The sequence below is a fragment of the Teleopsis dalmanni genome, chromosome 1, assembly GCF_002237135.1.
Source record: "Teleopsis dalmanni isolate 2A chromosome 1, ASM223713v2, whole genome shotgun sequence".
Classification (NCBI taxonomy): Eukaryota; Metazoa; Arthropoda; class Insecta; order Diptera; family Diopsidae; genus Teleopsis; species Teleopsis dalmanni.
In genome coordinates this window covers 30771638-30786842 of record NC_051846.1, presented here as the reverse complement: position 1 = coordinate 30786842, position 15205 = coordinate 30771638, and the positions used below count along the sequence as shown (strand labels likewise).

Genomic DNA, 15205 nt, shown 5'->3' with positions numbered 1-15205 from the left:
AAAAATCTTCGGATCCCATTTTCTCACCGATCTGACCGAGCTGTCATGCTGTAATGTTAGGGACCTGGCCAAGTTTATAGAACTGTCCTTCAGACAGACTTCAGGGGAGTCGTTACCTTTCTCGGCGTTGGCTGTATACTGATTTAAATATATGTATGTACGTACCAATGCAATTCATGTGGTATCACAATGGGCCATGTTTTGAGCTTAAGTGGGCTTTTTGGAAATAAGGCCGCCACTTCAACTTACCTACCACATGCATTGTCATACTAATTAAATTCATATTAATTCTAAAGTAAACTTTCACTTAACATGCAGTTAATGCTTAACTTAATTGCACGCTTCCTCTTCGAACCTTGATCAGTCTTTTAATTACCCTGATATAAATAGATATGTTTATCTAAAGTAAAACACATATTGGAGTTGGGAATTGAATACAGATTGGAAAGTAACTTTGTTTTGATTGAAGTTCATTTGTCTAAATTGAGATAAAATAATGTGAATCATAAATTTTACTATGTCTCAAAAAATCTATGGTAAATTGATAATAATTATTTAATTAAGTTTATCTAATTTATTAATAATAAATTTACTCTCTAAACTAATTCAGTTACTCAGATTATTATAAGAGGTTAAAATTAAAAAGTGATATGAAAATATTTTAAATTGTAGCTTCCTACAGGTATACATACCATGGAGACGTACTGAGAACAATTAAATATATTGTATTACCGACTGTATAAGTTCGAAATTTTTAAATAAATATAATTTTCAATAATATGAGGATCTTGAAACAAAAGCAGTTAAAGCACAACAGTAAAACAATAACATATACTACTTATAATAATCAATTAATCTGTTTTTCTACTGATTAGTTTAAAAATAGAAATTTCTATCAGTTTCCATAACCACTCTTATTAGGTATAGTACTTTGAAAACCATATGTGGAAAAACTTTGCTATGTATAAAGTTACCATTATCACGTTTTAGCATTTCCAAATCCTTAATGGTGGTGCACTACGCATTAATATACCTTTCAGTTGAAAACATTCAATAAAGAATAGCTTGTAACTGCTGGTAAGCAACAAAATGTATATATACGATTAATACTGAATTAGAAGTACAAATTAGTTTTGTAAATTATTGTTAAAATAATGTTTTTTAAGTTTGTTTTATTTTAAGCAGCGATTAGTAAAACTCTAAAATTCATTTAATATTTACATTGAAAATCTAGGTCTCCGATCTATTAGAAACCATACATATCATACAAGTATCTACTACTTGTGTAATTTAAATCGTCTAAAAGCTAAAGTTTGCTCCTACACATTAAACTCCTGTAACCTGCCGTAATAAAAGAGCAAACATAATTTACGGTCACGAGGAAATATAGCGGCTAGAATATCAATATATGGTTACAGGGTTTATTAATTAAAACCAAATGTACTTTGAAGGCTATGGTGCCACTGTATTGTGAATTGGATATGCCACAATACAATTTCGAATTTCTTTAGAACTTCTCCAAATGTAAGAAAAAAGTAAGAAACGTTTATTATATAGTTCAGTTATAAGCTATACCTTCTGTTCAAAAAGTATCCGGATTTTGTTGTTTGTTAACGACTCCTTAAGTAATAGACCTTTATCAAAAAAATTTTTTTGTTATGTTGGTACACCCTTTCTTGATATATGGTACAAATTTTAGCGCCATCTGTTAATTAGTTTGTTTACAGCAGCTGTTAATGTGAGACTACCTCAAGTGCATTTAGCGATTTTTACTATGGAAAATTCTTGTTGTACTCGATTTTTTGACCAAACACGGCCCCACTGTCATCGCTCAGGCACCATATTCACCAAATCTGGCGCCTTGCTACTTTTTCCTGTTCCCGAAACTCAAATTGCCCTTTCGTGGTAAGCGTTTTGAGTCGATTGAATCGGCTAAAGAGAATTCGCCAAAGGAACTAAAAGTCATACCTGCACGGGCCTACGAAAAGTGTATGGAAGATTGGGTTAAGCGTTGGCATATGTGTATCGCTTCAGAAGGAGCATATTTTGAAGGAGATGAAATAAATTTGTAATAAAATTTAAATTTGTGTGTTACAAGATCCGGGTACTTTTTGAGCTGGAGGTAAATTATTGACATGGTCAATGAACGATTTGTTTTGTTGAAATATTTATTTTATTACTTAAATGTTCTAAATTCCAGATATATTTTTTGTAAAATTACAAAAGAAATCTTTTGCCCAGTGAAAGAAAATGTATTACTATAATAAGGGAGCCCCTCTGTGTCTACCAAACAGAGCTTTATATTCTGGGCCTCGTATATTTATAATAAACCGCAATTTGTTAATTATTGTTAACTTTGAGATTAGCCTTTTTTGTATTTGAGGCTTACTTCCACTTGGGGGGAGGTTTGACTTTGAGAAGTTTATGTAAATATACGTGAGTTTGGCAGGATTTCGGTGAAATTGTGAAGATAAATTTTATTAAACTTTTATCATTTTGTTTTTTTTTATTGACTTGTAATTTAATTTCACATATATGTAGTCAGCCTTTCTTAACGTCTATTTAGATGTTTGCTATTTTGTAAAAAGCTCAGAACCTTTTATCTATCAAAATCGCTTTAATAATTTTTAAATTTGATTTATAAGTTTTTGCGTTGCAGCATAAATTTTTTAGTACCTTTAACTGGTGCATTAATTTTAAACAAAAACAACTTAATTTTTTGTCTAAGTTCACTAAGTTGAACTATAGTGAATGGCAATCTGAACGTTAAAATCTGAGTATTAAAACTTTTAAGTGCCTATTATTATGTTAAAACTACAATTTTATAGCTTTCAAAAAAAAAAGAGGTACTTATTTCAATAAATTCCTTTCCAGCATTCACGGTTTTTCAAAAGCTACAAAAAAAAACTTTCAAACAGTGAAATGTTAAACTTTGATTAGTGTCTTAAATAATATTTATTCTTAACGGTTGCAGTACAGTAATATGTTTTCAAAAAGTATTAACTCTATATAATTAATCGCATTAATTCTCGTAAATCATGCAGTATTAGATTACAACTACAGAAGGTCATATCTTTATATTGTTGTATATAATATATATAAATTCTATATATTTATATCTATAAGTGGCACGCCATATGTTCGGAAAGAACATGTTTTGCTATGAATAACTTTAAATTTCATTTAAAAAAAAAAGATTGACAGTCGATACGATGAGAACAGATTTTCTTTATAAGTCATTAGAATTATTACAGTGAATCATTCAACCAGTCCAGCAAACGCATCAAGGTAAATAGCACACCTCACAAAAATATAACAAAATTTTTAATATGAAAACGTATGCCAGTCACAACTTATCATGTCTATTTCAGTTGCTGCCATTATGTTCAGTTCATCTCTGATGCTAATAAATTGGAGTACATATATATAAATATATATACTAATATATATATATTATATACGTATATATAAAATATGAAAAAAATGTAATAAATCAAATAATTTAGATGCTTTCTATTTCATATACGTTGTAATAATTGTTATTGAAAAAGATTTAATATCTAATATTTCTTTAGTAAAGATTACTAAATACTCAAAGATTCTATATCAAAAAACGTAATAAGTTTATAAAACAGCGAACGAAATAAATATATATGTAGATAATTATTAGATTCAATATGTTCAGTTGAAATATAATACGTCGACGAGGTTGTATATAAACACGTTTATAAATTTCAAGAAAATTCTATAGCTTCGAGTTCGTGAACACAATCAGACTACATTTTGGGTCACATAATGAAATCGAGCAGCGGAGCGATGAATTGCAAATACATTAAGACAAAAACGTAGCCTCGAAATTATTAAGCCCTTACCAAAAAGAAAAAAAAAAGACAGATACTCTCGGCGATTCTGTTTTGTGCAGATTCATACTCAATTTATCAAGTCGTCTTGAGGGGTTGCACTCTACAATCGGTCATTCTCGATATGATAATAGTTGGAAAATTATATTAGAGTGAGAGGTTTAAAAAGAAATGTACAGATATATGTTAGAAATAAATAAAGTTTATAAACTTTTACAAAATAAAGGAAATTTACATATAGATATCGTATCCTTATTTAAAATAAAGCAATATATATGAAAATAAATAAACAAATTTTTTTTTTTGTACATAAATATATGTATAAATCAGTGACGACGCGTGCCCTATCTGGAAGGGTGTGCGGCCCTTCTTTAATGTTGTTTTTACATGTACCATTTATATTAAAATATATGAGATCTTTTAATAATAATAACTATATTATATAAGGCAACAATATATTCGCGCAATATTATATTAACAATTCATTAACAAAATAACATATTAAACAAATTAAATTAATAATTTATATACAAGTTTAATATTATATCAATATGGAAGAAACAAAACTTTTCACATAATTCTCGTAACATCAAACCAAATTTTTTCAAACAAAAGAGTTTGTACTTAGAAACATACATGTTTGTGCAGTGATCAAACAAAATCGAAACCACTTGCAACGTATAAATGTGCGCACAAGTACCCCGCACAATAAGAACAGAAATTCGTGGGTGCTGCTGTTAAAAGGGGAGAGACGAAATGTGATAGAAATGTATGGTGAGATGAGCTGCAAACTTCAGCCGCTCATGCAACCACTTTGGCAAATCATCATGTTGGATTCGTATGCATACAGTTGATATTCGAATAGAACAGAAAATTACTCTCATACAATTCCGACTATATAAATCTCTATCTCTGATATTACGAACGGGAGCACACGCACATTATTTTGTTCATATGTAACGTATGAATGTGCGGCCAACTTCTTTGCACACAAAGGGGAGAGACGAAATATAATAGAAATGTTCTGTGATTTGAGCTGCAAATATATGAGCACAACTAACAAGTATAGCGGCTAACAGAAGCAAATTAATTGAGTTTTCATAGACAATTATATTTAATTGTTTTTGCTAAAACTTTAAAAATATATATTTATATGGAAATGTAATAAATAATAATAATTCTTGATGTAAAGATACTTAATAAATTTATATACCTATGTTATTTAACATTTTGCAAATTATATTAGGGTGTTCACCGCACACCTCCGCACCTTAGAGCAGTCGTCACTGACTGCAAGATCCTTTATCACTTCAATAGCTTTTTAGATTATTTTGAGTTGGTGAGTTTGTTGAACGACTTACGTATGTAATGACCAAATAAATGAAACGCTAATGACTTTATAACAGCATAATCCATTTGAAATATGAAATAATTTGGGCAGCAATTAGCAAAGCAAAAAAAATACCAGAACAACGTTGTGCGCTTATTGAGCCAAGTCGTGTTCAAGCAGTAAATTCTTTTAAGATAAATAGAGCAAAATTTAATGGAATTTTAAAAATTAATAATTTAATTTTAAGTTAATGAATCCATAAAATTTAATATTTATTTGACTGTGTTTATCATATATATTTCATTAAAACGAAACTTCAGAGCAACGAGATACTTTTCGGTCATGTACGTTATATTTTTAGATTGCTAAATGATGGATGTATATATATACATATATATATGTTATAATATTTGATATTAATTATAGTTAATCGTAGTGCGTAATAGAAGTACAATGAAAATATAATTATCTATAAATATTGTTCAAAGAATTTAAAAAAATATTTCGATTTCTTCACAAAGGGGTTAGTAAACAATATTTGTTATAAAAAATGATTTGATACTATTATTTTTTACTGGGATAATATGTATATAATTTCTTTTGTTGTTAAATAAAGAATGAAAAAATAATAATTTATTATAACCAGAATTCTTTTTGTATTTGTTTTGAAATTAATACCCAAAATTGATCCATGCAATACAATCCAACATAATTGGAAAATTGAAGAAGCAAATTACATAAGTAAATAAAAGAGAATTATTATTTACTCTTCTTCTGTTCTTTATTTATTTTAACTGAAGTAAGAACATATCGAGTTGGGAACCTCTTGCACCAAACCGCTTGGCTTTAAGATGAAAGTTATTCTACTTGAGTCACAAAAAACTCTTTCCATAATTAATATGCCACACAGCAAATGTGAGTGCTGTAGAGTAGTAGCCCCTCGGCGCAGATGACAAAGATGTTCAGAAATGCGGTCAAGTAATTTGAATTTTAGATTTCTTAAGGTGTACCTGCTGATATATCACATATTAAATTATTTATTTATCATAAACATACAATTTTATTAAAATTTATTACCAAAGAAGAAGAGAACTTATTTTATTAAATTTGTTTATTAGACAATTTACTCATTTGATTAAAATTATTGTGTGTATCTTATCTTGTATTGAACAAAGGGCTTTGTGTATTTAATGAAAGAAAAATAATAATAAATTTTGGATTCAAAAAATTTAAAGTTTTATTATTTAAAGAAAAGAAGTAAAAGTGACAGTAGCTAGAGTTATTGTATGTAAGAATCACAATAATAAAAAACATAATTAATATATAATTAGTTTTAAATAGAATTAAAATATAAAAAGATGATGTATGTTAATTGCTTGATATTTTATTTAAAATATGTATAATTAATTATGTACGAATTTTATTATTAATTTAGCAGTATATTATAGTTTAGCATGTATTGAATTTCTCACAATAAAGTTATAATTTTTTAAAATATTCATACTTCACGTTTATATTATATTTAATATTTTTATTATATATAATTGCTTTATTATGTTTATATTTTTATCATATACAAGTATAATATATATATTATGCTTTATTATAAATAAATTTCACTCATAGATTTTTGTTAAGCCAATATATTATTGAAAATATTCAATCAATTATTAATTTTCCCAGATTCAAATGAGACAATATTTAACATAAGTTTTGTCAAAATACAAAAAAAAAATACTAAAAGGAAGAGTTAACATTTTTTTTTTGAAATATACTTCCTTCTGTTATGACTGCTAAAAATCTTAAGAAACACCAGTAAGCTATTTATTGTTTTTATTTCTGATATTTTTAGAAATTGTATTAACCTTAAAAACATTTAAATAATATAACATTTATATATCTGTTTGAATAGAGAAAAGCTGAAATTTAAATTAATTTCTATGATAGCAAATAAACGTATGGAACCTTAACTACTTTTTAATATTAAAGACATTCTGTATCCTTCCTGCAGACCTCGTTCATGTCATGCACTCCAAACACCCCTAACATCTCACGCTATACTTCGATGAGCGGGAATTCAATGCTTCTATTATCTCTCTCTTAAACCGTGGCACTACAAAGTCTACTGCTAGTCTACCTCCGCATTCATGGAATAACTAAATAATAAATACAATCCCTTTACCTACTCCCCATCTACCTAAGTCACGACCATGCTTTTTGGCTTAGATAAACCCAGTCCACTAGGTATTAAATCTATCGCTCCTATTTTTCTTCACTAATTATTGGAATGAAGCTACCACAATGCGGTGTGGAATTCTTTCTTTTTAAAATTTCTAAGAAGTGCTTTTACTGGGTTAAAATCTCACACTATAGCTGTCGATGTTTTCCACGTACTATAAAAATAAAAAAAAGAGACATTCTTGCGGTTCCAGTTCATCGCCGAATTTTTTTTGGTGATATTTTTTGGCTATAATAGAAATTCTGTTATATTAGTTTCTATTTTTTATTAATGCGGATTTTATAGCCTATCGACTGTTTCGAAAAGCTACCATCTTACTATAGATGACTGGTACTCTTCCTAACTTGCGACCAGTACGAGTACTGAACTAAAATACTTTCAAAGTGTATAAATACAGTAGTAGTACATTTATTTGTAGTTAATATTTTAACCTGAATTTGAACTTTAAATTAACATCCACTTGAATGAAATATATGTGATTAAATTCACTGCATATATAAAAACAGCAAAAACCTATTGTTGCTGCTTTATTTCAGATAGAAATCATAATCTTTGATTAATTGAATGCTATAAAGAAAGTTTTTCAATTTTTCTTACTATGACTTTTAAGTTCAAGACATCATCAATGACTCTAATTATTTTAACAATTGTTCCCACATGTCTTTGGCATATATCACAAAAAAGCAATACATATTAATCAACTTCGAAAAGCAATTGTTAAAGCAACCATAAATAATTTTCGCTAACAAAGCAGCTTAAATTGTTTTTATCTATTTTTGCCCTAAGAATACCGCCAAGCCTGGAAACAAATTTGAAGATAATTTAAATGAGAACAAAACCACCAAAACTGAGTTTGCTATGGACAATTCTGCAAGCAAACATGGAATGTCAATGACCGCAAATTAGAAAACCATAAAAAGTATTAAATTTATCTCTCAGATATTTACTTATGGTTAGATAAGAAGCTTGTTTGGTTAGTTCTGCGATTTTATTTATATTTTTTTTTTTTTCTAATACTAAATGAAAGTCAAGTAAGCATGAAAGAACGAATGTCGTTTTATTGCTTAGAAATGTATGGATTATAATTTCTAATCCAATTGACAATAAAAAATTATAGGTGATTGTCAGCAAAGAATTCTAATGCGAAAAGCGTTAATAAACTTCAAAACGTGTTAATCGAAATTGTTATAAAACTTCAAAGGAAACTATTATAATTGAGGTAAAAATTGATCAAATATGAAAGCACATAAAATCATCAATAATATTATATATAGTATATTCTTGAGAAGGTGTATGTTAACGGAGATTGTCACTGTAAATTTTGATAATATAAGTAAATTAGAAATATTTTAAAATGTATTGTATATCATTGGTTATAGATATGTTATAACAATGGGTCTTAATAATTGTAGTCAAACAGAAATAAATTATGTTATTTGTAACTCTAGAGAATTTATAAATTTAATAAACACTTTTCAAACCAAGTACTTGTGGGCATTAAAAATGCTGACCACCTCACTAAAAACAAGAACCCAAAGTCAATTAATTGGTTCTGAGTCATTCTATAGTAATAGAAAATTATTCTTCATAAATAAAAACTCAAAAACGCTGACTGACTTATCTTGACATAATCACAATATCAATAAATCATTCTGGTCTAGCCTTGTAATACTCCACGTTATAAAAAAAGTAGAAAGAGACCAAAGACTGACTAAGAGATTTATCAACCCATCCAAAGTAGTCTGAAATATACTCCGTGTACTAAACAGAGAATATCTTTACAGAGTTTCTGATCTAACTCTTAATTAATTTTTTTTTTTGTAATAATAGGCTATGAGTGCACTCTGACCTAAAAGATATATTGTGCGCCTAAAAACCCAACTAAAATAATTCTAAACTATTTATAAATAATGTAATTGTTGTGGGCCTGATTTTAACTATTTGATTTGGTGCCAAGATCCCGCTTCTAAGGTAATCAAGTAACATAATTCCTTGATGCTAGAGTATTGAGAAGTTGACAGTATTTCCAGACCAACTTTGAATGAAGAGTTTGCTAAGGATTTTAGAACTGCTTCACTGTCCAACAGAATACATATTTTAGTACTTCGGGTGCCCCTGCGTAGCTACACTCTCGCACATAGTTATAAGGCGTGGACCTCTGTCTGAAATATGGAAGCGGTTTTTTCCATTGCGATTGCTTTCTATCAGTATTCCATAAATGACTGAATACCACAGAATGACCTAATATTTCAACAAAATTTGTTATCTTACAATGTATGTAACAAAACAAAACCATGTCAACGGCTACAGTTGATTGAAAATCTAAATTAGACTTTCATACTTATCTGTCAATTACGTTATCTTATCTTTTGCTAAAATTTATTCTAACGAGTTCACTTAAACACCTTTGCAATTAGGATTTGTGACTTGGTTCTAAGGCTTGGTCAGTCATCCGTAGCGGCAATGTGCTTCATGATGTCTCTACCCATTTATGTTTTTTTTATTTTTAGTGAATTAAAGCACCAGGCTTAAGGATTAATTAAAGCCATTGGTTTTTATGCACTAGACCACATGAGTCTAATGAGTCTCTCTTCAAGACTTTTTAAGCTGTTTGTAAAGTCCCTTTAACTCTTATTAATATTCTTATATTGGTTCTGGTCTTACGTCACTTTTGTGTAAAATGTACCCAAATATTTTTTTTTTTTTTTGTAGTTAAATAAAAACTTTCATTTTACAAACATTGTTTTTATTTTAAAAAAATTTCAAATATAAAAGAAATGTAGCAAACTATAAAATTTGAGTTAATAAAAAAGAAAGTATAAGAATGACTCTTAGACTGGTTTTTAAGCTGGTTAACCGGCTGGATTTGACATAATTCTGAAATGGTTATTTTTTATTTCTTTATAAACCAGTTCATCATCATCACACATTTCGGTAAGGCAAGATATTATTAATATTTGCATATTGATTAGAATTTACTGGTGGCAGCTCGTCATACAAGACGAACGGCTTACATAGATCTTTTATTTGGACTCTCATTGTGATAACTAGAATTTAAATATTGACTAAATATGAAAAGCTTAAAGGACAAAAGTAAATGAATGTATTAATGAGAGGAATGCTATCTATATATTTATACAATATACAATATATGGTTATATATCTTTTTAAGCAAATTTAACAAAAATATTTAGAAAAAATTTTCATATTGATTATTAAAAATATATTTAAATTGAATATATATGGTAAAGGCTTATGCATATTAATTGCTTTATTGCTACATTATGTGGTAGTGTGTACGCCTTTAGAATTATTAAATCCAAAAATTATTAAACAATTAAATCTGAAATCTTTTTTATTAAACAGTTTTTGTTGCTTTCAATTTTTTCAGTAAAATTCCTGATAATTTTTTTTATAATTTTATTAAGCTGACGCACAAAAATGCCTTTTTTACGCATTTTGGTGAAATGATTAATATCCTCAAATTTTTTTGTGTACTAAAACTAAATTTCATTTCCGCATTGAAAGAATAAAAATTTAATTTTTAATTTTTTAATTATATATATTTCTAACAATTATTTATATGTATATATAATTTTACGCAACATACTTATTACAACATAAAATTATTTATTGTATTATGCATACATAATTATTATTATTTATATGTATCAGTTTAAAACAAGTTTAAAGAATTTTACGGCATTAAAACCACAATTATTTGATGTTTCTTTGGTAATAATTATTTTCATATTTATGTTAGTTAAACTTATAAGAAAATTATCTAAAACATGAAATACTTCTACATGATCAACAAAAAAACCATTATTTATATCTTGTTTAGATAATCCAATATGTTTTGAAATTACATAAAAACTATAATTTGTCATTGAAATAATAATAAAATATAATTAGAACTAACAATTAACGCAAATTACTAGGCCATAGTCTATGTTCTATATTTAAATACTCTAGACAAAATTAATATAAATTTTCTAACAAAAGAAATTCAAGTTAATATTTGGCAAAATAAAGTAAAAAAAACTCTCAACTCTATTTTATTATTTAATTAATTAATAATTAATTAAGAACTTAATTATTTTATGTCTTGTTTTTAAAATAACACAATACATATGGATTTTTCCACGAAATTGATTTTATATTAGTTATGAAGCCAATCTTTCCACGGTTTTCAGTTAGTAAAATTAAAATAAACAAGAACCAAAGTACCAGCCAATAACGCAAAATAAGCAATATATATATATATGTATATATAGAAGTGATAATTAGTGGCAAAGACAAACGCTTAAAAAAACTTTGTACAAAAAAAATCAAAAAGAAAAGTCATTATAGAATGAATCGGTTTAATTGACATCATATTACCATTTGTCGAAGTCAGGGAATATTAAATGATATTAATATTGGAATACTATTAATAATATTGGAAAAGAAACTAGATGAATTAATTGCTTGAAACTGCAAACAAGATTAAACTTAGAAAACGCGATTAAAAGAAAATTAAATTACCGTAATAAAAACTTTTTTATAGAAATGCTTAATAATATAAATGCTTATCATTTAAATACAATCATATATATATAAATGCAACCATTTAATATGTTATGTTAAATCCTTTGAATAATCCTTAAATAGAAGATTTTCGAGGCCCAATGCTCCCCCTAGGAGTTAAAGGATTCCATATATATATATACGAGGAGACTAACAAAATTTTTATTGGCTCTATTTTTTAAAACGGTCCTCTAAATCGCATTATTTTTATGTTTGCAATTTTGAGATTAACTGCACTAATAATTTTCTTATTATTGCCAAAAACCTTTCCTCTCAAATTTATAGCGACTAATCCATTCTCCGGACTAGGGAGAATGTCCTGAGATGCGCAAAAAAGTTATTCATATCTTCAGTATTGTGAACTGGCGCTTTATAGTAATACAAAACTCTAGTCTTCAGAGAAATAACAGCATTGAAGTTTTCTCTAATAAAGTAAATTAACATTATTAATTTTGTTGGCTGTCTGTAACGAGTAATTCCGCACAGTCTAGGCTCCATGCCATAGATTGCTACTTTGTCACGAGTGCTGCAACACCTGTTGTAATTTTATTCAAAATGATAGACGTTTTTATATTTATAACGAAAATATTGAGCAAAATGCAGACACGGCTTTTTTAGGTTTCATATAAAAGTCATTGTACTGATGGCTGCGTGCATTCAAAAGAATTGCTTAATAATCGCAATACAACCATAAAAAATCTTTTCTTATGGCGATCTTCAATAATTTTAGACTTGACCTAAGAGACACTTACATTTAAACCGAAGATTTTCGGCGACCTTAGCAATATTTTTCCTACATAGGTTGTTGGGTCTGGAATCTTTGAAATCAGTTCTAGGCAGTCACAAACAATGATGCATTCCATCCATATATTATTCAACACTCATTAAATATTTCCACTGGCTGAAGATTAATTATGGTTAAATTAAATTGAAATTTTTGACTATGTAATTTTTGAAATAGTTTTATATTATATATTAAAGCTACATGGATGTACGTAACCTTGAATTAAAAAAAATTATCTGTGTGTTTTTCGTCTCCGATAACAATCCGATATGAATATTGGTTTGAGAATTATATATTACGTTCATAAATAAACACACTAACGACAACATTATAATTTTTAATATACATATTTAATGTACGGCACAAGATATAATATGTCCTTGTAAAATGTCATTCCATATAAGGTATCCTTAATTTATGGGTTCTTTGCAGTGCATTACAGGTAGATACCCTTCTGCCATACATTATAAGCAATTATTTTCTATTTGATTACCATATTCCTTGCTAGATACCCATGTAGATAAACTGTACTCGTTCAATCGAGCTTATGCAGTTTAATAATAATATATTGTATTGATATCTGAGTTATATTACTGTTGTATATGTTATATTTTTTTATATTCAAATAAAATATTTTGAATACTGTAAATATTTATACTGTTTTTCTTGTAGAAAAATGCTGTCTTGAGTTAATTTAATGTGAGTATTAACTGCATGCATCACCAATATGAAGTGTTTTCTTCCTAATTGCTCCGAATTCCATTTAATAGGGTAAATCGTATTTAAGCTTATTTTTTTAATTTATGACTTAATCTTCAATGAAGATTGAAGATTTTTTATACATTCGTAGCGATAGTTGATAGTAAGCAAATTTATTGCACATAAATAGTAAAATTTTATTTCAATACAAAAAATCGTTAACTATAAAATTTTGCATATATAAGTTCTGATTTTTGTAATTTCACTTAATTTGTTAATAAAATTTAAATATTTTTGTTCTTCTATTGACTTTCGAAAATAAAGCCATTATAAACTTCTTTTCATATGCTAAACAGACGCAAGTTCTAAAAGTTTTCACTACTTAATTAGCAAGATAAACATAAATCTATACATTTTATTTAAAATTTTAATGTGTTTTTTTTTACTAATGAACTTTAACTAATTTGCTTACGTTTATTGAAATATATTGAGACAGACACAATATATGAATTCTTTTATGAGTGAAAGTTAAGCATACAAAAACAAAGAGGTAAGGAATATAGAACAAAATTAACAAGTACAAAAGACTTAAGAAACAAACTTAATTAAGGGTTTCGAAAGTATAAATATTTATTTTAAATATTGTAAATATTAATTAATTTTTATTTTAATTTACATAAAATTAAATAAAGTATATTATTATTTACTTTTTTAATATACAAATATATGCATATTAACATAATATTGAAGAAAGTACGGTTTTAGTTTATTAAGTAACGCACGTTGAAGACTACAGTCAATGACCTCGTCTTATGACAGTAGAACGTTTTGAATTTGATTTTCTGAACGGTTTTTTAGAGTTTTTACAATTTGAAATATTAAAATGTATTGAGACAATAATAAAATAAATTTAAAAATTTATATAATATTGAAAATATTTTTTTTTTAAATTTAGTAATATCAATATCAATATTTCAATATCAATATTGCACTGAAAATATTATTTAAAATTTTTTAACACTTACAATTGACTTCATTCTGCCACTGTTTTTTTTTTTTGTTTAGCAATTACAAAGGTCTTTGTTCAAGGTATAATTAATCCTTATATCTTTAGTCTACACTGTAATATCCTCACTTTTAGTTTATTGACACTTGCAAACTACTTTGTTTCTTCTTCGATTTTATTATACAAAACGTGACAAGAACTGAATAAATCCTTTTATGTTTATATCTACTTTGGCAGAACAAAATTCCAATTAACAACTTTTTATCACTTTTTGCTGTTATTTATCTTTTACTAGCCGATCACAGCAAAAGAACCAAACTCCACAACGGTTTAACACGGACTGCAATGGAAGGTGTTGTCTACCGAAGTTTATAACATTTTCATTGCCAACAATTGACTGACACTCACGATATTGAATCAGAAGCGAAATGGCAGCTACGGTAGTCAAAACTATGGCTCTGCTTCAAATGTGGTCGTCTTCAGTTTTGTAGGTTTTCATTCACTTTGACTTCTTCTTGGTTTAATCAAGTTAAGCCAATGCCAAGCACGTCTTACCTGCTGTAAGAGCATTTTAATAATCGAAGAGAAATGTGTTAAGAGAGGATTAAAGTATATTATTTCAATAATTTGACGTTAGGAAGTATAAGAAGAATTAGTATAAGAATTCTTAATTTAGAAGAAATTATACATTAATTTTGTTTTTGTTTTATATTAAGGG

At 27.4% G+C, this 15205-nt stretch overlaps 1 protein-coding gene across 1 annotated transcript in view; it reads right to left on the bottom strand.

The window, feature by feature from the left end:
- Window positions 1-14819, bottom strand: part of LOC119672970 (rho GTPase-activating protein gacK-like) — a 21518-nt gene extending 6699 nt beyond the window's left edge. Inside the window, exon 1 of the mRNA XM_038084159.1 lies at window positions 14507-14819. Coding sequence (XP_037940087.1) covers window positions 14507-14518 — 12 coding nt within the window. The 5' untranslated portion in view covers window positions 14519-14819. The remainder of the gene's footprint in view (window positions 1-14506) is intronic.
- Between the last annotated feature and the right edge of the window lie 386 nt (window positions 14820-15205).